This window comes from Cokeromyces recurvatus (assembly GCF_025118155.1).
Source record: "Cokeromyces recurvatus strain NRRL 2243 chromosome Unknown BX663scaffold_9, whole genome shotgun sequence".
Taxonomy (NCBI): Eukaryota; Fungi; Mucoromycota; class Mucoromycetes; order Mucorales; family Mucoraceae; genus Cokeromyces; species Cokeromyces recurvatus.
In genome coordinates, this window is record NW_026251395.1 from 763,365 (window position 1) to 786,112 (window position 22,748).

Here is a 22,748-nt window from a genome sequence, read left to right on the forward strand (position 1 = left end):
ATTTTATTATTGTTCTGCTATAAAATACTTTTGATGATATGCTTGTTTGTTTTCATCTTGTTCTTTATTCTTCTTGTCTTTAGTCATAAAATGGTTTCGTTGCTGCTGCTGCTGATAATCATTTTTATCTAATCCAAGTACTAATTCATTCATACCAGAAAAGATAATCTGACCGCGTTCATCTATTGTAAGTAAAGGGGTTCTTTTATCTCCTTTTTTGTTATTCATTTGTAATTTGAGTTGATTGATTTGATCTGTTAATTCAGAAATCATCTCTAATAAAAAATGTTCAGGGTTTCCAACTTGATCTTTTTGATTCAATAATAATGTATTTTCATTCATAACGATGGAATTTGTTTCTTCTTCTTTTGCCTTTTTTGCTTCTGCTTCTGCTGCTGCTGCTGCTTCTTGTTCTTGTTCGATCCACTTTTCAGAAACGATAGGTCTGCATTTAATACGGTGAGATTCAGCATGATGTCGTCTTGATAAATCCATCTCTTCACATAGACGAGGAGTTGATATAATAAGTTGATAGTTGCAAGTAGATTTTTCAACAAAACTAGATACATAATCCTGTCCTTGTAATAAATCACATCGATACTTTGTAATTCAAGTCATCATTTAACATGCTTCCATGTTAGTCATCATTTATACATAACATATACATATATATATATATTACCTGAATTTCAACTGTACGCGGTTTTCCTGTTAAATCACATATAGAACCCTCTTTCCATATCTGTAGTAAATATCTTTCTTGACCCTTATTATTGGTTCTTAACTCAGTGGGTGCTTTAAGGTAAACTTGACTAGGCGTCAATTTCTTTTTCTTTGATAACAATAACTCCTTTTTATTATTAGCATGATCTCCTGTGTTATCATCCAGTGTCATACTAGGATGAAAACCTAAATAAAACGATGCTGTTTCTTGTTCTTTCATTTCATTACCATCATGACTACGTTCAAGATGAAATTGTCGGACATATTGATTATGACAATATTCATAAACCCAATACTGGCTCGTCTATAGAATTTAAATAATCATGACATATGAGTGAGTATGATGATATTAAAGAAAAAGAAAAACCAAATAATAAAGGGTGGGGTTGAGTAATACCATCCATTATCTATTATTGTTACTATTTACATGAGCATAAAATTGGATACAATTTTGTTCTAGAGGTTCTAATAATTTTAATCCCTTTTCAATCATCTTTTTTTTATTTTCTTCTGTCTCTACTTTGGCGTTTTCTAGTTTTTCTCTGTCTAATTTCTCTTGTTCAACCTCTACATTTGGAATAATACACGAAAAAGGTTGTCCTAAAGCAGAAGTCATAATAACCCTATTCTATATATATTAAAGTTAATAATGATACATGTTGAATTAATAGTATTCTATTACTTTCTCATCTGAATTTATATCTGTATTTGCTACTTTTTCCTTTGTTACATAAACTTTATAATGTGGAAGAGATAAAACGTCATCTTGTATAAATGTAAATTGTAAAGATGGTTTAATCAACTGTAGAATAATTATGGAAGTTAATAATTTTGATATAATCATTTAGAATAGTTTTATTAATATATATATGTGTGTGTATGTGTGTGTGTGTGAGTATGTATATATAAAGGAATAATAGGAAGAGGACTATGCGAGTGCAATATATTGTTGTAAATGAATATTTATACAATAAAGAAAGAAAGAATGAAAGAAAGAAAATAAATAAATAAATAAATAAATAAATAAAAGATTGAGTTTTAAAATATTTAAAGAAGATAATACAACAACAACAACATCATCATCATCATAACAGATATGATCTTGTTTAGTTGTAAAGATTAAATCTCACCTTGTAAGAAATAAATTTCATATGTTTTACTATATACAAAAAAAGAAAAAAGCCTGTTTGCATCATATATAATTTAAATGTTATGATCTCTAAATTATTATGTTTCTACATTTAATTTGTATGCATGCGTATGTAAATATAGATTAAAATACTGAAAGAAATTATAAACATTTAATTTTATTCAAAAGAAAGCAACATCAGGATATGAATTTAATTTAAACATGATAATGATGATGATTAGCTAAAGAGTGAATATATTCTTCTTCTTCTGCTATAAATTATCCAAATTAGGAATTACCATCAGCTGAATTCAAAAAAAAAAAAAACCCTCAAATGAAAGGTGACATGTATATGTTCATACAATGCTGATAACATTTCTACTTTGATAAAATAGAGTCATTCATGTACAAGCAAGGAATAGAAGACTCTTTTAATGATTTTTTTTATTTTTTTTTACTCTCTGTTAACATAAACATTTGTTTATATTGGCTCCATTTAAAAAAAAAAAGGAAATTTAATGCTATAAAAATGAGTCAGGAACAAAGTGAAAGGAAATCAAAAATGGGTTCATATTTTATAAAACCTTTTTCATGTGTATGTGTTAGTAGTAAAAAGAAGACTTGAATACATGACATTTTTATTATCTTTATTCTTTCATTCTTATTTTAAGGTGAATAAAAGCCTTCTTTTCTTTCTTTTTTTTTTTTTTTTTTTTTTTTTTTTTTTTTTTTTTTTTTTTTTTTTTTTTTTTTACATGTAATAATTTTGTCTTCTTTTTCCACACTATGTTCTATATTCTGATAATTGCTGCTTTTTGCCTTCTTTCTTTTCCTTCTGGTTACGCGCACAGTCACGCATTCTACTTTTTTTTTTTTTTTTTTTTCCCCTTCTTCCAGGTTGTCGTTAATAATTTACATCAATAATAAACTCTTTCTTTTTCTTTTTCTCTTTTTCTTCTTGAGGTGTACAAATATATACATATTATAATTATTATTCATATATTACACACACACACACACACACATATTTATATAGAATAGATAGGTGATACTTTATAAAACCTTTTATCATCTATATCCTTATTGTTACTATTTATATACGCATATATCAGAAAATACATCTATTCGCCCATTATAAAGAAAATATAAAAACGCGTTACAACATATAATAATGTACATTATCAAACCAGATTGGATTACTCATGGAGGTAAAATAATTAGCATCAAGATTATAAAATAAAACAAAATGACTAAAGTAAGTTTATGATTGTTGTTATTTATTATTATTATATAGATCGTACACAGGATGCAAGAAATAAAAAACCTTGTATTTATTCTATCCATGTTCATCCAGATGGAAAAAGATTAGCTACTGGAGGATTAGGTAATCGCAAAATATATATATATTTATACAAATACAAATAAATATGTATTTTATGCTGTATAACAAAAATAATACTGATTTTTTTTTTTTCAAAAAAACAAATAAATAAAGAGGGCCATGTCAAAATATGGAATACACTTCCCATTTTTGATGAACAAGCTGAAAAAGATCCAGACTGTCACAAATTACTTTGTACAATGACAATGCATAATGGTATATAACATGCACATTTCTCTCTCTCTCTCTTCTTTTTTTCTTTTTATTTTTTCTTTGCAACATGTTAAGCTAACTTTATACATGCATTTGCATTTTTTAGGCGCTGTCTTATGTGTACGTTGGTCAAATGGTGAAGGACGTTATTTAGCTTCAAGTTCAGATAATGATAATGTTATTATTATCTGGGAACGTGACAAGTAATATACATATAAAGATAGATACAAAAAAAAAATAAATTACAATGTAATCTAATTCTTCTATCTATAGAAATGCAGCAGCTGGATCAGTATTTGGTAGTAGCGATGTAAATCATGAATCTTGGAGAGCTATCAAGTATTTAAGAGGACATGAGTCAGATGTACAAGACTTGGCTTGGTCTAAAGATAATCAATATTTAGCTTCAAGTGGTGTTGATGGTTTTGTTATGGTTTGGAATGCTTCAACATTTGGTAAATACATAATATAAAATTAAATCAAAATGATAGATGTATAAACTTATGATTGTCAAATAGAGCTTGTGAAGAAAATAGATCAACATACAGGTTTTGTTAAAGGAGTCGCTTGGGATCCTTCAGGAAAATTTTTAGCCTCTCAAGTAAAATAAATACCTTTTAGTGTAATTAGGATTCTATGCTAACGAATATGTATGTATGTATATATGTATATAAATATATAGTCAGATGATAAGACAGTCAAAGTCTGGAGGACTTCTGATTGGGGTTTAGAAACAGATATTACAACACCTTTTATAAATGCTCCTGGAACAACATTATTTAGAAGATTAAGGTACATTTTAATTCTCTCTTTTCTTTTATTTATTTATTTATTTATTTATTATTCTTATTTTTCTAGTTGGTCTCCTGATGGTTGTCATATAGCTGCTGCTAATGCTGTAAATGGTATTCAATGTATTGCTGCTATTATCAATCGCGACGATTGGAATGCAGATATATCCCTTGTTGGACATCAATTGCCAATTGAAGTGACTGTAAAGTGGTTTTTTTTTCTTTTTCTTCTTTTTATTAGTACACATACTTATCTCTTCTTGTTCATACATCTAGGCATTTAATCCAAAAATGTTTTACATGAAAGACGATGATGATACTACAAGTAAATCATTATCTACTGTATGTGCATTGGGAAGTCAGGATAGAAGTGTGTCTATTTGGGTAACAAGGTTCAGTAGGCCTGTCTGTGTTGCAGCAGATATATTTGATCATAATGTGTATGATATGGCTTGGACACCTGATGGAAAAAATTTATTTGCATGTTCTCATGATGGTACTGTAGCTTGTTTATTGCTTGCGGAAGAATTACAAGATATTGCCCCTGATGAAGTCATAGTAAGTGATATAGAGATAGATGTGTGTGTGAAGGTGAAGGTGGATGTCTTTACCCAGTCATTCATATCGTTCTATTCTATTAGTATAAAGAATTAACAAAATATGGCTATGGTCGTAAAGATAGTCAACTTCCAGAAACACCTATTCAATTAGAACTTGAGGATAACGATAAAACAAGGGCTGATAAAGCAAATACATCAAACCGAATTACAGATCTTATGTCAGGTAATATTAGTATTGAAACAAATAAATCTACTAGAGATACTATCATGACAGAGATAACAGAAGATTCATCTGTCCCTAAAAAGGATAAGGTATCGGATGGTGACTCAGTTATGACTTCTTCATCTTCTACTACAACTTCCTTTTTACTTGCTCAACAAAAGGTGACTATCGCTAAAAATGGTAAAAAACGTATTCAACCCATGTCAATGAGCCCTTCTTCATCTACCACCTCTAAAACAGCAAGCCCCGTTTTAAGTCAGGAAGCTAATTTTTCAACACACCAAAAGAGAACGAAAACAAACTCACAAGTACCGTTTTTAGAATACGATGATCCCATCATCATACCTACTACCTCTGGTATTGGAACTACCATCATTGGAAATAAACGTAAAGCATCATCAGATGAGAACATGGTGATAGGTAATCATAGTAAAACGCGAGTAAGACCTGAATGGATTGATTCGGCAGTAGCTCCACCTGTTCTTCAAAAGAGTCAAGTTAAAATAGGGCTTCCAAAAGTAAAATCGATTTTAGCTTCAAAGCCACATCCAAATGATCCTACTATTGTGATGGAATGTCATAATACAACAACAACGCCGTCTTCTTTATCTATTCGAGCAAAGATTGTAACAAGTCGACAAGGTGTTCCTATTTGGATGGATTATTTACCAAGTGCTGTATTATTGATGGTGAGTAATCCTCTCTATTCTGCAGTAAGTTGTGAAGATGGATCCATCTATTTATATTCACCATCGGGTCGACGTCTATTACCACCGTTGATCATGGAGAGTACACCTGTTATTTTAAAGCAACAAGATCAATGGTTATTAGTACTTACAGCTACAGGACTTCTTTATACATGGGATATGAATCACATGAAAGTGGTATTAGAAGGAATATCCATTGGACCCATCTTACAGGCAGCAGAGAAACCAGAAACAGAAGAAACAAAGGCGCCGAGTATTAAAGATGTCCGTATACAAAAAAGAAATGGATTACCGATTCTTATCACCAGTTTAAAGCAAGCATTTATATATCATTTAGATATGAAAGTTTGGATGAGAATTAGTGATGCATGGTATATTATTTCTAAATTTTGGGGATCTAACGGATCATTAGAACCACAAGCGGCACATCCATTAGGATGGTTAAGTTCAAGTATAATGAGTCATAGTGGGCATGATCCTATTGCAAAAATATTAATAGATATAGCAAGAGCAGATGAAAGTACGACTGCTGTAGTGACTTTAAGCCATATTGAGGTATTTATCCAAAATAGTTGGTTTATAAAGAGAAAACTAATAGAAAAATGTGTTTTTTTTATCTATATAAATATATCTATACATATACATATATAAAGACACAATTAGCGGTAGCTGTATTACTAGAATCACCAAAAGAATATATAGAATGGATGAAGTATTATGCAAGAAGTTTATCAAAAGAAGGAGCGAAAGAAAAAGTAGAAGAATTATGTCGATGGCTTACAGGGCCACCTTTTATGTAAATACATTGTATATATATATATACATTAGAGATAACAATTTCATTAACTATGTGTATATGTATATAGATCTTCTGAGCTTACTCCTTGGGAGCCAACTATTCTGGTAAATACATTATACATCATGGAAGATAATAAAATATAAAGTCTTACATTTATTTTTATATAGGGAACAATATCAAAAAAGGATCTCTTAAACGACATTCTTCCTATTCTAGGTAAAGAGTTTTTTTTTTTCGTATTTAATTCAATGTTAACATCTTTTTTATAGCTCAAAATCGACAACTTCAACGCATTGTTACTGAATTTAAAGCATTTCTTCAATAGAAAAGAGAAGATTGTATTTTTTTTTTTTGATTTTTTTTTTTTGATTTTTTTTTTTTTTTTTTTCTATTTTGAAAATAAAAATCATTATTCAAAAAAAAACAGCAACAGTTTTTTAGTATCATTGTGCGTTTATTATACACTTATTTTTTTTTTTTTTTTTTACAGTGACAAAATGTTAAAAAGGAAAAAGGACTGGCATCCTTTTTTATTTATTGTTATTTTTTTCAGTTTATTTGTTGAAATTATGGGTCAACAATCCAGTAAAGCACACAAGAACGATTTACAGTTGGATATATATTAGTAATAGTAGCAGAAGAAGATAACAACAGGAGACGGTTGAAGGTGGCACTCTAGTTGAACACCAACCTCATCTTTATCAACTCTTCTTTTCACATCATGAACAAAAGGCAAGTCTCGTGTGTGATGATCGAGTGGCAAGAGATTTAGATGATGTTGATCAGACTTACTATTCTCATATAGAAAAGAGGAGAAAAGAAGAATGATTGATCGTGATGGAACAAGATCAAAAACATGATCCTCCTAGTTTATTCGAGTTATGTGTACGAAAGATAGTTCATCATCTTCAAGGTAGTGATGATGATGACACCTTATTATTCGCCTATCCAGTGCTTATTGACTATTTAAAATGTGGACAACGATGGTCCTTTTGTGGTACTCTCTCTCTCTTTTTTTTTTTTTTTTTTTGATTCATGCGTGAGCCGATATAGAGTGATTGAACGGATGAGTAAACTGATCAGGTTGAAATACACATCATGTCGTGAGCATTGGTTGGATGAAAAGGATCGACTGTACGCGGTTATTTTCTTCTACTAGTTTTCTTTCGTAAGCATCGTCATCATCATCATCATCACCGTTTCTTAACCGAATCTTCTTTTTTGCATCAACGATGACTATAAACAACAAAGACACAACGCGTCAAAAAGATGACGGTACTGTTTTAAGCTATACACATCATCAACAACAATACCATCAAAAAGACATGATGCTTACATCATGTTTTTTCTTTTCAATACCCAATTCCATCAACAAACATGTTGTTAGACAGGATGACACCATTTCATCATCATCATCATCATGAACCCCACTCATCACAAATAGAAAATAATCAACATGTATTAGTAGAAGGGAACAATGATCATCAGCGAGAAGTTATGACAGTGAATCATAGTAGTAGTAGTAGTAGTCGAATAACAGTGACGTCAATGATTCAAAAATCAAATAAAAATATTAAACAAAGTCTTGCTCAATTAGGTATTAAACTCGGTAACAATAGTAAAAAAAAAGAATAACGTGGAAAAAAAAGTGAAACCAAAAATTGTTGCTGATCATTATTATTATTAAAACAATGGAATTAAAAAGTTACACCAATAAAGAGTAAGCAATGACGTGTTACTTATAAATCGCGAGATATGCAACAAAAGTTTATTTTATTTTATTTTATGCAGAATCCCACAAGTAATAAAGAATGACCCTGTCATAATAGATGTTGTAACAACATTGAATAACTGCTGCTAACAAATGTATATTCAATTATTTGCCCAAAAAGTTTATTAAGATTATTAAGATTATCATTATTATTATTATTATTAATAAAAAGTAAGTACATTAGTGTTAAAATAAAAAATAAAAAAGACAAGTGGAAAAGGGGAGGGGAGGGGAGGGGATGGGGAAAGGGGATAGGGGATAGGGGAATGTGTATATGTGTATGTGTGTGTGGGCATTAAGTGAAGGAAATTAAAATGAATAAAGATTATTATTAAATACTAAATAGATTAGAAAATGGAGCCAAATGTATGCCATCCAAGATGGAAAGCAAGACCACCCATAGCAAGTGTAAGAGCAAAGAAGAGGACATTGAAGAGTAAACGAATATAATGATGATGATATCCAACTTCAGTAAATGCATGGAGACAGGTAAAAGCAAAATAACTAAAAAAGAAAAAGAGAATGATAAATTAGTCTTTCTGGCTGGATTTCACCTCCTCGCCCCCATTTTATGTTATATAAATAAATATATAATACTTTACATCCATGCCAAGATCATAACAGCACGAGTAGAACCTGCACCAAAAGTGTTCAAAACCAAGACGGATAAAAGTAAAAGAGTATTTTCCTTCAAGATTTCATGAGCTCTTGCGAAACGATCATATAAAGAATTATGTGTATTTGTAGTTGTGTTGTGATTGGAGCCACCTGAATACCACTTTCTCTTATGAGATGTCTCGGTAGTATTTGTAACACCAGGAGCATTACCAGTTGTGCCTCCAACCTCTGGATCAACATCAGCACCTGTGCCTTTATTTACATTACCAACCGTATTATCACGAGCAAAGACATGACGAAGGAAATAAGTTAAACCCCAGAGAACCCAGAGTGTAAAGAAAGCGATCCAAGCTGATCTGACATAGGGATCGGCTACAAAAGCACTAATGACATTGCCTCTTGTACTAGGAGAATCCATTGTTTATTTTATTCTTTTGAGTTACAAATAAGTTAAAGTAGTTTTTTTTGTTAAAAAAGTAGTTTGTTTGATAAGTAATTGAATTGATAATGAGAAGAAAAAAAAGTCCAGTTTCGAAAGCAATCAAGTCCTTTTTATATTTTGAAGGGAATCACCATAAAATATTATTTAATCAGTTCAGACTAAACCAAATAAATTAAAAATGATGTTACTAAACTGTCATAGGCTAATATTTTTTTCCTTTTTAAAGTTATGTTTGTTATGTACAAAAAAGATGTACATCAGCATATAAAATTAACTTTGGATCATTGCATAGTAGTTTTTTCCAAAAATGAAGCATTGTTACGTCGTAGCACACTAAACTTAAAATAATTATCAGTCATTTTTAATCGGAGATTAAATTATTTTATTCAGTTATTCATATATACAATGAAAAAAATGTATATCATGATTACATTATTAGGATAGAAACAAAGGACAATATTATTTTCAAACACGACAATTTTCAACCTATCAAATATAATAAACACACATCTTCTAGACTCATATAAATTTATTTTCCATTGCCGTCATAACGCTATTATTTATTGTACGAAACTTTTTTTTTTTTTTCCGATAATAGGAAACGGTATAATAACTATAGTAACTAAAAACTTTTAATTATTATTTTATTATTTTACTTTATTTTTTTTTTTCGAATAAAACGCCTGTAAATAACTATATAAAAAAAAAAGCTTATTTATTTGTGTTTGCATATTTAATATAGACACGCTTTAATTATTATGCCGTTTTTCCCGGATAATTCATTTCGAGAATTTGTTCAACAATACAAGGAACATATTAAAGAAAAAGAAGAAAGTAATAAGGATAATTGGGAATTTTATGTAAAGAATAAAGACTTTACCGTCTATCGTCGACCTGCTCATGATCGTAATCCGAATTTATTTGAATATCGTTCCTTTGGTGGATGGGATGATGTTGAAGCAGACATACTAGCCCATGTCTATCTCGATCTTGAATTTAGAAAGAAATGGGACAAGAACATGCAATCTCATCAATACTTTCAAGTGACGACAAGTACAAAAGAGAATGATTATAATGGAAATCATTTTGAAATGAAATATCCATGGCCACTTGCGAATAGAGATTATGTGTATACCATTGAGCGTAAGATAGTAAAGGATAAAAATGAAGGTAAAGAATATCAGGTGATTCTCGGAGAATCATTACCTTCAAACTATTTTCCTGAGCGTAAAGGTGTCATTCGTATTGATACATATATGCAGAACATATGTATTACATCAACTGAAAATGGAAAAGGATGTATTGTATTTATGGATTATTTTGATGATCCAAAGGTAATAAAAGTAGAATTTATCCTTTTATGTATAAATTAATCATCATCATCCATTAGGGTAATATACCAAAGTCACTTATTAATTGGGCTGCAAAGACAGGTGTTCCAACATTTATTAATAATTTAAAAGCAGCTTGTCAAGAATATAAAAAAGAACATCCAGATGGCACACCCCCTTTAGATAAACCTAATATTATTGAACTCTAATAATCACAGTAGAACAAACAGCAGCAACAACAGCAACAACAGCAAAAAGCCCTGATAAATTACGTATTATTATTAACTTGATTTAGAAGAAGAATAAAATAATCATAACATCATATACTAGTATTTTTATTTTTATTTTTATTTTTTTCATTTTTGCATAATAAAATATGACATTTAAAGTTATTAATTATTATAAACAACAAGCCTTTTTCTATTGTATGTCATTTTTTTTTGTTACTGCTTATATCTTATTGGTAGTTGATCAATTGAAATAAATGTTTGAATTAATAATAATAACAATAATTCTTATTATCTCGTGTCTTTGCAGAAAACAAACAAACAAACAAAAAACCCTTGATTTTTATTTTATTTTTTGTTTAGAAGCCTCTTCTACAACAAAGAGAATCATTGAATATTTTGTTTAAGATTTGGTTTAAGAAAAGTAATGCATCACTTTCTTCTAATTATTACTACGAAGGAAAAGAAAAAATCATGTATTCAATTTCTTTTGCTTTCAAGAACTATTTTAGGAATAGTCTTGAATGATATATACGTCTTTAAAGAAATGATTTTATTACAACATCATTCATTGACGAGTGTCAATAACACTTTTATGTGCATGACGTTAAAAGGAAATCTTCTTATCCTTTCTTTATGACCTATGCTAGACTGTTTCTCCTTTTTTTTTTCTTTTTTGAATACTTGTATTATGATGTGTATTCATGTTTTACGGGTAAAAAAAGGGAAGAGTTTATTCTTCTAAAATGTCAGACGAAACATCTTTTTTTTTTTTTTTTTTTTTTTTAACCGTGTATCATGATAAAGTAAACCAACTTGATAAATAGCGTACGCATTAGTTTATTACCAAGTATACAATTAAGACAATATCAAGTTGATTACGTTATTAATTTGGCCTTAAATGTTCTATTGAATTACCATTATCTTGTTCTTAACAATAGGCTCTTTGGGCGATCAACAGTATCGGCATAAATTAATTCATTACAAAAAAAGTCATGTTAATAATATCCTTTTAATTCTATTGGTTAAATGGTTGGGAGGAGGTTTTTTTTTTCCTTCATTTTTTTTCATTTTTCCCAGCATTACCTACTACTATCATGAGTGTCGCTCACTCTGGTTAATGTTTATACAGAGTGGATTGGTTTAATTCTTCAATTTATCAAATCCCTTTATATGATGCCATAAAAGGAGATATCATTTTGGTAATGTATACATGCATGCATACATACATAAAGCCATTATGCGTTCATTCATTGATACTTTTTCTTTCTTGAATATACATATCTGTTTATTTGTTAAGCTATTTATGGAATTCATTTTCATTAACTCATTTGTTGATTATAGAATTAAAAGATAGGCATCTCAGTTTTATACATCTTTAAATAAGAATCTAGTTTACTTTAATGTTTATTATATTTACTATGTTTAATTTATGCCCCTTTTATAAAGACTACAAATCAAATAAAACAAACACAGAACATATCATACTATCGCATGATATAAACAAACATTCCCAAAAAAAAAACTCTCCTCCATGACAATGTCAAAGTTAATAAGTTTTTATTAATTTTGAATTGACTCGAGAAATCAAATGAAAAATTTAACGAGTCTTGAAGTCTAATTAAAAGAAATGTAAATTAGTTGATCATCGTTTTCTTTTCTTTTTTTTCACAAATCTATAAAAAAAATACTTACAATCCAAGAGAACGTTCATGGCTTCAGATTCTTCTCCAAAGTCGGTGACGGCAACACAAGAACAACCGACAACCTTACGGGCATTACCTTCACGGTCAATCTTGCAGAGACCGGCCCATTCACCAAGCTTCTTAGCATCAGAGACCTTGATCAAGTTGATGTTGTGTTCAGCACAAAGAGCTTCAACAAGCTTGATGTATTCAGATTCGGTACAAGATTCACAGAGAACAGCCAAGTGAGCTTGACGTCTTTAAGATAAAAATGAATACAGTTTAATTGCTTTGTCTTCCTTCATCTCCTCTTTTGTGGAAGGGGGGGGAGTTTTTTTTTTCTTACCTGTCAAGAGCCTTAACGGCTTCCTTCAAACCACGAGCAAGACCATCGTGGATGAGAGCACGACGGAGGACTTCTTGGAGAGCATCCTCAACGGACATTTGACCAGAGGTGGCTTCAACAGGAACTTCAACTTCTTGAGTATCAATAACTTCTTCGTGGTCAGACATACTATAATTTAATATTTATATATAAAATTAAGGTTAACAAAAAAAAAATCTCTTTACAGTTTTATGCAAAATAAATAAATAAAATAAATCCATCCATCTATCTATAATACCCATCCATTTCTTTGTCAATAGATGTATTTATTTATTTATTTATTTATAATAAAGTTCTTAATATGTTTCTTGATACATTACTTTGCTATTCTAAGGGTGTAGAAAAAAGAGGAAGTTTTCTAAATGGCCTTTTGTTAATTGTTCCTTTAGTTTGACAGGCAGCAGCATTCATCATACTAATCATCCTTAAGCGGAGAGATAAAAATTAACCCTTTCCCTCCCCCCCTCCGTCATGTTCTTTTCTCTCCGATCCGGACATTTTTTTTTTTTTTTTTCACCATGATGATAGCTTCAGAAAAAAAAAAAATGACTGATTGGAAAACAATCATTAAAGCCTTTGATCTGAAATAATTTACTATTCGAGCATCTCAAGTGTTATAAACCTTACTTTTTTTTTTTTTTTTTTTTTTGTTATGAGTATATTATTCCTGGAGGGAAGAAGCAATAATCATCAAAGAATTCGATAAAGTAGAAAGGTTAACTTGCAGTCTTTTTTTTTTTTTTTTTTTTTTTTTTTTCGAGAGCTATTATAAGCAGATATTCTCAGTATATGTTTATCCAGTCTTATTATTATCATTTTCACATATAGTTTTGTGAATCAAAAATTAAAGCTTGAAAGAAGATCTACCAAATCCTATCCTAAAAAAAACAAAGATACATATATGTATTGTATATATTATTTCTATACAGCAAATCATTCATAATCTTACGCCTACAATAAAATATCAATGACTCTAAATATAATACTTTGATTTTGTTGGATCTTAATATTGACTCATTGAAAAAGAAAAATGTATATTTAATTATTTACTACACACCTCAAAGGAACAATAAAGACATTTACACTCCAAATAGACACACACACACTATCTATCCTATCCTTTTCTATCCTGTTATTTATATGAATAAAATATATATAATGTAAAATGATTTATTTCTTCATCAAATAAATTTAGAACTCAGCATTAGCAGGGAATTCGAAAACAACATTCTTGCCGGTAAGCTTCTTGTAGACAGCAGAGAAAGTGTCAAGCTTGTATTCAAGAGAAGTAGCGTCCTTAGCATCAAGGAAGACCTTGAGTTGCTTGGAACCATCAACCTTTTGACGAAGTCTCTTACCAACAATTTCAGTAGGGAAGACGAGGTCATCCAAGATAGCATCGTGGACAGCAGTCAAAGTACGAGATCTGGGACGAGGTTGCTTACCTTGGCTACGACGACCAGGAACGGCCAAGATACGACGTTGAGCAACAAAGACAACGTGGCGGTCAGAGAACTTCTTCTCAAGTTCACGAGTAAGACGAGCTTGGATCTTGTGGAAGCCGGCAAGAGCAGGAACAGGGACGAAGATGACGATAGCCTTCTTACCAGCAGGGAGTTCGACCTATTACAAAAAAAAAAAAATAAATAAATAAATAATACGTTAAAACAAAGATCATCAATAAAATCCGTATTAGATCTATCACATCCTAATTGCTTACCTCCTTAGCAGCAGCAATTTGGAGAGCACGGAGACCCTTCAAGTCAGGGACGCTGCTTTCCAAGTCAACGAGAGCTTGAGCAACAGAGAGTTCGAACTCATCGGCAGCTGGGGCGCCAGCTTGCTTAACAATCTTGTTAGAAGCCATCTTACTGTTCAAATTAAATTATAGTGTTGTAAATTTGATGAAAAAAAAAAGTTCGAGAATTGAATTATGAATTGAATTTTTTTTAAAGTTCGATAGTGAATGATATTTTAGAGAAATAAAAAAATAGAAAGTTAGTAATTCAAATTCATCATTAATTTAACATCAACTCAATTCCCCCTTTCCCCTCCATTTCCTCTTTGTACATGCACAGAAAGAGGTATATAAAGATGGTCTATTTTTATCTAAAAAAAAGTGATGGCTAAAAATCGATGATGATTGTAAACTGATGAATAAATTTGATGAATAGATAGATGGATGTATATTATTGTATGTAATGGATATGAATCGATATAGCTTGAATCATTGATCTGTCTTTCTCTCTCTTTCTTTCTCTTATCTCCATCCATAATGTTATCCAGTTGAATCGTTTTTTAGCATCCATTTTTTTTAAAGAAAAAAATGGTCATTATCATCTTTATATATCTCTTTCGTTTGTGCATTATACCATCCATCACCCTATATATTAAAATAATACGTACGTGAAAAATAAAGGAAGGAATCTTAACGTTGCCTTGTTGGCATTTGCTTTTACCGAATAGGTTCTTTACCGGAGAGTGTGGAATTTAAAATTTAAAATATGTATTTTTGATTTAATTGGATGAAATTTTGGAAGCGACAGAATTAAAGACTACTGTTATCATCTTTTTTATTTATTTTTTTTTTTTAAAGGAAAATATGTATATGAATATATCCATATACATATGTATACACATATATATAAAGTGTTTCTTCTATTCATTATTCTATGCTGCAGGGGCACTACAGCCCAATATGAGGCCATTTGATAGTAATTCCTTTTCATTCATGATTGTAATTGAATGAACTGTATTATAAGGAGAAAGTAAACAGACTTGAACCAGCAATCTTCTAAGTCTATCATAAGAGCTTCGACAGCCAGCTAATTAACAATAATATAGAATTCATTCGTATCAAAGAAATCATATATACACATACATATATACATATATATATATATATATGTATATATTATAATATTAAACTTACCTACTGCAGCACTCTCAAACCATAATGCTGCCTTTTCAAGATTGACTGGGCAACCTAAACCCTTTTCATAACAGTTTGCTAAATGATACTTTGCAGATAAACAGTCTTGTTCTGCCGATTGTTTAAATAATTTAAATGCTAATTCAAGATCTTGTCTGATTCCATAACCAGCTTGTAAATAATGAGCCAATTTTTCTTGAGCTCGAGTGTGTTGCTGTTGAGCTGACTTTTTATACCAATAAATAGCCTTTGATACATCTCGATCCACTCCAATCCCATTCGCGTAACAGTATCCAAGATTACATTGTGCCCAAGCATTCCCTTGAAGGGCAGCCTTTGAGTACCAATAGGCAGCCTTTTTAGGATTCTTACCCGTCGTTCCTATCCCTTCCTCATAGCAAAATCCTAGTGAATTTTGTGCTGTAGCATTTCCTTGCTCTGCACTGAGTTTAAACCATTTTACTGCTTCGTCTTCATCTTTCTCCACACCTGTTCCTTTACGGAAACAATAACCAAGGGATACTTGAGCTGGTGCATGATTACAATTCGCACTTTGCATATACCAAAATACAGCTTTACGTTCATTTATTTGAACACCAATGCCATTTTGAAAACAATAACCTAGTGAATGATAAGCAAATACATTGCCCTGCGCTGCACTTTTCTCATATAACCGTACAGCTTCCCTTTCATTTACTTTTTGAACACCAATACCATTTTGATAACAGAATCCTAAATTGTGTTGTGCCCTTGCATGTCCTTGCAATGCAGCTCTTCGATACCATCTCACACAACTAAAGCTATCCTTCTCAACACCTAATCCATTTTGATAACAATAACCTAGATTACATTGCGCCCATGGATAACCTTGTATAGCAGATAGAGTATACCAATTGACCGCCTTGACAAGATCTTTTTCAGTACCAATACCATCTTCATAACAATAGCCTACTGCGTTCTGTGCGACAAGGTCCCCTTTCTCTGCAGCAAGTTTGTACCACTTGAAAGCCTTCTTGACATCCTTCATGACCCCAATGCCTTCCTCATAACAATAGCCCAAGTGATAGATGGCAAAACAATCATCATAACGTGCTGCCCATGCATAATACACAAACGCCTTCTTCTCATCTTTTTCAACACCTATACCCTCGGCAAGACAAAAGCCTAATGTAGCTACGGCTCGAGGATATTTCCTCTGATCTGCACTCCTTTTATACCAATAAACTGCCATCTTGCTATCCTTCTTCACGACCCAACCATAATGATAAAAGTGACCTAGACAAAATTGGCTCGCAGCACAATTGTCTCTCTTGGCTGTACGTTGAATCCATGCTGTTGATCTTAATCCACCTAATTCTAAAAGGGATATCCATTGATGCGCCTGATTAGAGTCAACTTTAATACCTGGTTGTCCAAATTTTCGAAAGACTGCTAAACGATAAATAGCAAGTAATACTCTCTCTAGATCCTTGTTGTCTCTCTCATGATAAGATGGAGTACGAAGTTGTTGTTCTATATTAGATGGTATAGCTAAAAAGTAATGTCGTTCTGCTTCCTTGAAATCGACGGGTCTACCTAGACCAAATTCAGAACAGAAACCAAGTATACTATGTGCACTTTGATTGAACATGATAGTTCCTCGAAGTAATTCAATTGCGTATTCTGGCTTTATAAGATAGCCATGTCTACCAAATAAATAATTTTCTGCTTCCTCTATCGATTCTCTAGCACTTTTTATTAATGATTCATGCGTAGCTGTATGTTGTTGCTGTTGTTGCTGCTGTTGCTGTTGTTGCTGTTGTTGCTGTTGTATATTATCATTCACAGAATGTTTAGAGTTATAAGAAGTAGCATTTTTTTTATTATACATTTTATTTATGTTATGATGATTTAATATTTTTTCTAATACATTTCGAGAATAATGGATAATTTGATTAAGCATTGGAGCTTGATTATGATCACTACTACTCATTTTATCTGGTGGGAAGAGGTAAGTAAATAATATTAAAAAGTAAATATGAAAGGAAATAAAAAGAGATGATACATTTATATATAAAAAGAAGAAGCAGAAGCAGAAAAAAAAAAAAAAAAAAAAAAAAAAAAAAAAAAAAGATCAAAAATAATTATTGCCTTCTTTTTTTTTCTTTTTATTAGATAATAAAATATGCAAGCATTTTGGTTTCTCCTCCTCCTCCTCCTCCCCCCCACTTTTTCTTTTTTTTTTTTTTACATGTCTTGAATGCAACATTTTCATCTGCGTCGTCATTTACAACTGTATTCTACTGCTTTGAGTATAAATTGTACTACTTTTATACATGAATAAAGCAGAAAATAATCTTGTATTAAATGATGAATTCCCTCCGTTTCACTTTATCCTTTTTTTTTTCTCATTTATAAATATGTATTCCACTTCTCCTTTTTCCCTCCTTTTTACAAAAAAAAAAAAGAGAAGATCATTACGTCTCCTTTTCTTATGTATCCATATATAGTTAAATAAATATATTTTCACTCTTTTTTTTTTTTTTTTTTTTTTTCAAACAAAGGCATCAAATACACCTTTTTATATCATTTGCATGTTATACACTATCTTATCGGAACTAACTGATCCGAGTATTACACCTTTTTCGAAAAATAGTTTGCATATTTTGGGGGAAAAAAATGAAATCATGGATAAGCACTTTTGAAGATACAAGGAAAAAGAGGCTAAAGAATATTTCTTATTGTATATTATCATTTACTATATTAAGAAAAATAAAGCGCAACTCTTGGAGTATATTACCACATTGCAATCCGAGTCGAAGGAAGTCAGAAAAAGAAAACAAGTAACAGGGTGGTGTTCGTGTCACTATGAAAGAAAATCAATGCTATTTAAGCACAAGCCCGATTGATGGATTTTTGATTTTTTTTTTCTTTTCTTTTCTGTTTCAACGGAAAAAGTTTAAAGACTTAATAGATAACTATGTTTCTATACAAGCATTCATTGACAAAAGGAGAAGGGGGGGAGATGTTCTATATCAAACTTTGTAGAAAGTGTGTCTGTTTCTCTTTTATGCAACCTTTATTCCAAGTTTGACTCTCTTTTTTTTTTTCATTGATACGTTTAGAAACTTTCAAACTTAGTGCTAATTAAGTGAATGGTAGATAATATACTGAAATCGTTGATGTATTTGTTCTAGTTGTAGACATTGTTACTATTGAATGAACTCCCTTCTTTGAACCGAGTTCTATTTCGTTCCAAAGACTGATTCATCAGGAAAGACGTAATGCATTGGTAAATCCAAATCAGTGTTTGCTGTCAATTTTGAGCCCCAAATTGTACACTCTTTACTATTTTTTTTTTTTTGTTTGTTTGTTTGTTTCCTCACTACTGTTTCTTTTTACAAGTTGAAATGGTACGTGTTTATATTAGATAAATGATATGAAACCTATGAATTTCTGTATTAAAAAAAAAAGGTTCTTCTACTTTAAGACAGTAAAAGGATTGTCATGAATAATAGAATTAAATAAAAATTAAGGAACTTTGCTTTCCCCCCCTTTTATTTTTTAGGCGACATTAAAGCTATGACTATTTCTTTTGAAATGACTGTAACTTGATACCATCACCTCTCTTTATTATCATTAAAATAAATTGGAGGAAATAACTCTTTATTTAGAATCTTCTGTCTTTGTCTTTTGCTTATTAGATAATCGATCTGTTACTTTTTTTAACCATTGAGCAATACGCAAATCTTTATTTGTTTCCTCAGTAGCAACTGCTAAACAGGCTGCATAAAATAAACCGGATTCTTTCCCACTTCTTGCTAATGCATTGATTGCATTATTCATAGACCCTTCTACGTTTGCTATTAAATAACTGAATAGTAAAATATGTTAATATATATGCATATATATTGTATATTGTATAGTCTTAATTTACCATGTTGCTGTTAGAGTATCTTGCTCGCTTTTTTGAAGTTCTTTTGCCCAGTCTGCAAATAGTTTTTGTACAATAGGATCCTTGGGTGGTAGTCTTAATTTTGCTAAAACTATTGCCTCTCGAAACATAGCATGTCGACTATATAATTGAATAGCTTCATAAATATGTGAACATGCGATATAACACGAAGCAGCTAAATGGAATTGTTTCGATACTTCCAACTTTTGTGCTTGCTGTAACATTAATTCAATCCATTTTTGCTTTCCAGCTTAAATATATATATATATAAAAAGGAGAGAAAAAATAAATATCATGAGTTATATTTAATTTTTTTTTTTTTTTTTTTTTTTTTTTTTTTACCCATTGGGCTTAACGCTAATATGATCCAATCTGTCAAGACAGAACTAGTATTTTGATTTGCTTTAGTGTTATCCATAGTTTCATATTCACATCGCATTAGATTCATAGCTAGCTTGATATCAAATCCTTGAGATACATTGTTCTCTATAGAATAAGTAGGCTCATCTGGTAATTTTATCTGTTTATTTTCTATTGCACGTACTATCCAATAAAAAAAAAATGAATGAATATAAAATCAATAATCTCTCTCTCTCTCTCTCTTTTACAATACCTTCTAATTCTATTAAATGTTGAATATCATTTTTATCACCATAAAGTAGTTCATGCGAGTTTTCAACTTGATAAGCTGATCTATTCTCAAGTTCATCCCAAAATTGTGTATATCGAATGACGGTTGCATCTTGTCTTTGTTCTTCTGTCAAGGAATCTGTAACTAACTGCTGAACAACAGATTTTACTTTCCCGTTTAATAAATTATTCGCAACGACGAGACAGTATTGCTCCTTTTTCACTTTACTTTTCGCTTTTTCAGATTCTAAGGAAAGCATCATACTATAATCTTTTACATCTATCATGGTCTTTGGCCTTTTTTTTAGCATAAAAGTAGAATTTGCAGATGTATTGTTGGTAGTAGATGTATCGATTTTTCTTTTTAAATGTGTCTTGTTCAAAGCCTTCTTTTCTCGATCAAATAAGCATGTATGAGCTATAGTTATAATATAAATTAAAGATATCTCTATAGATATATAACTAAAGTAGATCTTACATTCAATTGAATCTTTGCATGGGAAATCCATATAATTCCATTCATAAATAAATCTATCTTCACTACTGCTAAAAATAACATCAGGATCTAATCGATTCCAATAAACAGACAATACTCGACCACGATGTTTATCAAACAGAGCAATCGTCTTTTGCTCCTTGACATCCCATACTGCTGCAAAGTTATCTTCAGATGCCGAAGCTAAAAGAAGCTTATCTGTATGTGAGCTCCACTTTAAATCCAATATCTCTTTCCTATGTCCCTTTAATAGTGCTGTCACTTCAGTCTGAGGCACAGGAATATCTTTATATAAAATGAAACAAACGAAAAAAAAAAAAAAAATTAATAATAAAAAAAAAAAATAGTTCCATTAGTTTCATATTATATATGTATACCTGGTAAGCTTGATATGTCAATATGACTAAGATCATGAATAGCTATTTCACCACTAGTGCTACCTGATGCTAGTAAAAGTCTTTTATTTGAATCTAAAAGAGAAAATATAGATATGAATACAAGTTTCTTCCTCCTCCCATTTATATATATATAATATATTTACTATTCCAATCTAAAGATTTAATCCTTTGACGTTGACAATTAGAGACATAAATAACCTTAAGACTATTCAAACTATATACTTCTACTAATCCATTCGTATGTCCAATAGCAATAAATTCAGCATTTTTATCTATCTTTATAATACAACGATATGAATCAACTGCACTCAAGCTAATAAACCAATCAGGGTTTTTCTCCTGTAGTCGTTCATTAAAGTTGATGGGTGGTATGTTGGGATGATCAACGTCATAGATATGAATTATACCATCGCCGCCACATGAAACAAGTGTATCCTGCATATCTAAATCTTCTAAGCTAGTTGTCATATTTAAACCCCAATCTAAATAAGGAGCAGTTTGCGATTTATGATAGCTTTTAAAGGGTATATGCTTAGAGTTAAAGGTATCTATCATGCCTACGTGTCCATATTCATTTGAATAAGCAAGAAGACCTTCTTTATGAGGATGCCATCTAACCTAGATATAGACAGTAGAAGCATTCAAGTTATTTGGGGGGGAAAAAAAAAGAAGGATTTTTTTCTTTTCCTTTTTCCTTACCTTTTCAATTTTCCCTTGTAAACCTTTCCAAAAGACAGTAGAGTCATAATAATCATGATATTTTTTCTTTTTCATAACGAGACCTAAAGATGAAAAGGACCATAACTTGATTGAATTGTCACCCATACTAACAGCTAATTGACCTTCATTCCAATTGGGTGAATCAAGACCATAAGGGAACCCAGCATGTGTCTTTAAATTTTGTAAACATAATTTTCGTTGAACATCCCATTTGATGACTTGCTTATCTATAGAGGTAGTGATACAGTTTCGACCATGGTTAAACCAGTTAATGGTAAATACATTTCGATTATGCTTCTCTAGTCTCTTTTGGGCTGTACTATAAATCGGTTTCCCTTTACTAATGTCTACACAATGAATCAAGCCAATATACGAAGAAAAATACAAATGATTCATTTCACAAGGTGACCAAGCAAGTTCGATCCATACATTCGCCTTTTGTTGCTCAGTGACTTGTGCTGATGGGTTAGGTAATTTAATGGCCATCCATTGTGATTGTGACGGGAAGGCCCAGAGAGAGATGATTCTCTTACGTTTAGTACTTGAAGCCAATAAAGGCCAATTTGCATTCTCTTGAGCTTGTATATGATCAGGTAACCTTTGCCAATCCAAGGAAACAATTGCATCGTTATCAGTCGCTATCTGAAATACAG

General features: G+C 31.0%; 8 protein-coding genes across 8 annotated transcripts; 2 read left to right on the forward strand and 6 right to left on the reverse strand.

The window, feature by feature from the left end:
- BX663DRAFT_506309 (uncharacterized protein) lies at positions 1–1,699 on the reverse strand. The gene is made up of 4 exons (XM_051527170.1): positions 1,406–1,699; positions 1,151–1,351; positions 683–1,027; positions 1–600 (listed from the first exon to the last, which is right to left on the reverse strand). Exons 1-4 carry the CDS (start codon positions 1,565–1,567, stop codon positions 7–9), a joined length of 1,302 nt encoding a protein of 433 aa, XP_051384057.1. The 5' UTR covers positions 1,568–1,699; the 3' UTR covers positions 1–6.
- Positions 1,700–2,751: 1,052 nt separating this feature from the next.
- BX663DRAFT_506312 (WD40-repeat-containing domain protein) lies at positions 2,752–6,861 on the forward strand. Its single transcript, XM_051527171.1, has 15 exons — positions 2,752–2,897; positions 2,965–3,060; positions 3,147–3,236; positions 3,348–3,449; positions 3,553–3,649; positions 3,720–3,901; positions 3,965–4,047; positions 4,129–4,238; positions 4,305–4,440; positions 4,514–4,795; positions 4,879–6,282; positions 6,381–6,523; positions 6,594–6,630; positions 6,694–6,742; positions 6,796–6,861. The coding sequence occupies exons 2-15, from the start codon at positions 3,024–3,026 to the stop codon at positions 6,849–6,851; spliced, it is 2,808 nt and encodes a 935-aa protein (XP_051384058.1). The 5' UTR covers positions 2,752–2,897; positions 2,965–3,023; the 3' UTR covers positions 6,852–6,861.
- A 1,390-nt stretch (positions 6,862–8,251) lies between these two features.
- BX663DRAFT_506317 (uncharacterized protein) lies at positions 8,252–9,476 on the reverse strand. The gene is made up of 2 exons (XM_051527172.1): positions 8,900–9,476; positions 8,252–8,801 (listed from the first exon to the last, which is right to left on the reverse strand). Exons 1-2 carry the CDS (start codon positions 9,331–9,333, stop codon positions 8,645–8,647), a joined length of 591 nt encoding a protein of 196 aa, XP_051384059.1. The 5' UTR covers positions 9,334–9,476; the 3' UTR covers positions 8,252–8,644.
- A 524-nt stretch (positions 9,477–10,000) lies between these two features.
- On the forward strand, positions 10,001–10,992 carry BX663DRAFT_471185 (uncharacterized protein). Its single transcript, XM_051524147.1, has 2 exons — positions 10,001–10,691; positions 10,748–10,992. Exons 1-2 carry the CDS (start codon positions 10,116–10,118, stop codon positions 10,895–10,897), a joined length of 726 nt encoding a protein of 241 aa, XP_051384060.1. The 5' UTR covers positions 10,001–10,115; the 3' UTR covers positions 10,898–10,992.
- Positions 10,993–12,515: 1,523 nt separating this feature from the next.
- On the reverse strand, positions 12,516–13,113 carry BX663DRAFT_551130 (50S ribosomal protein L30e-like protein; the record flags this gene model as incomplete). The annotated part of the gene is made up of 3 exons (XM_051531258.1): positions 12,516–12,532; positions 12,611–12,858; positions 12,947–13,113. 3 exons carry the CDS (start codon positions 13,111–13,113, stop codon positions 12,516–12,518), a joined length of 432 nt encoding a protein of 143 aa, XP_051384061.1.
- A 1,063-nt stretch (positions 13,114–14,176) lies between these two features.
- BX663DRAFT_432771 (40S ribosomal protein S7) lies at positions 14,177–14,852 on the reverse strand (the record flags this gene model as incomplete). Its single annotated transcript, XM_051522957.1, has 2 exons — positions 14,177–14,608; positions 14,706–14,852. 2 exons carry the CDS (start codon positions 14,850–14,852, stop codon positions 14,177–14,179), a joined length of 579 nt encoding a protein of 192 aa, XP_051384062.1.
- Positions 14,853–15,655: 803 nt separating this feature from the next.
- BX663DRAFT_432434 (uncharacterized protein) lies at positions 15,656–17,547 on the reverse strand (the record flags this gene model as incomplete). The annotated part of the gene is made up of 2 exons (XM_051522931.1): positions 15,656–15,810; positions 15,918–17,547. The coding sequence occupies 2 exons, from the start codon at positions 17,545–17,547 to the stop codon at positions 15,656–15,658; spliced, it is 1,785 nt and encodes a 594-aa protein (XP_051384063.1).
- Positions 17,548–19,829: 2,282 nt separating this feature from the next.
- Positions 19,830–22,491, reverse strand: BX663DRAFT_432882 (WD40-repeat-containing domain protein; the record flags this gene model as incomplete). Its single annotated transcript, XM_051522961.1, has 7 exons — positions 19,830–20,101; positions 20,194–20,382; positions 20,465–20,761; positions 20,960–21,262; positions 21,355–21,447; positions 21,519–21,993; positions 22,075–22,491. The coding sequence occupies 7 exons, from the start codon at positions 22,489–22,491 to the stop codon at positions 19,830–19,832; spliced, it is 2,046 nt and encodes a 681-aa protein (XP_051384064.1).
- Between the last annotated feature and the right edge of the window lie 257 nt (positions 22,492–22,748).

Coding starts and splice junctions, on each gene's coding strand:
- BX663DRAFT_506317 (XM_051527172.1), bottom strand. CDS start 9,333: ATGGATTCTCCTAGTACAAGAGGCAATGTCATTAGTGCTTTTGTAGCC. Junction 8,802..8,899: donor GTTATGATCTTGGCATGGAT/GTAAAGTATTAT, acceptor TTTCTTTTTTAG/TTATTTTGCTTTTACCTGTC.
- BX663DRAFT_506312 (XM_051527171.1), top strand. CDS start 3,024: ATGTACATTATCAAACCAGATTGGATTACTCATGGAG. Junction 4,239..4,304: donor ACATTATTTAGAAGATTAAG/GTACATTTTAAT, acceptor TTATTTTTCTAG/TTGGTCTCCTGATGGTTGTC. Junction 6,743..6,795: donor CGACATTCTTCCTATTCTAG/GTAAAGAGTTTT, acceptor TCTTTTTTATAG/CTCAAAATCGACAACTTCAA.
- BX663DRAFT_506309 (XM_051527170.1), bottom strand. CDS start 1,567: ATGATTATATCAAAATTATTAACTTCCATAATTATTCTACAGTTGATT. Junction 1,028..1,150: donor GTATCCAATTTTATGCTCAT/GTAAATAGTAAC, acceptor TAAATTCTATAG/ACGAGCCAGTATTGGGTTTA. Junction 601..682: donor CGCGTACAGTTGAAATTCAG/GTAATATATATA, acceptor TGAATTACAAAG/TATCGATGTGATTTATTACA.
- BX663DRAFT_471185 (XM_051524147.1), top strand. CDS start 10,116: ATGCCGTTTTTCCCGGATAATTCATTTCGAGAATTTGTTCAACAATAC. Junction 10,692..10,747: donor ATTATTTTGATGATCCAAAG/GTAATAAAAGTA, acceptor ATCATCCATTAG/GGTAATATACCAAAGTCACT.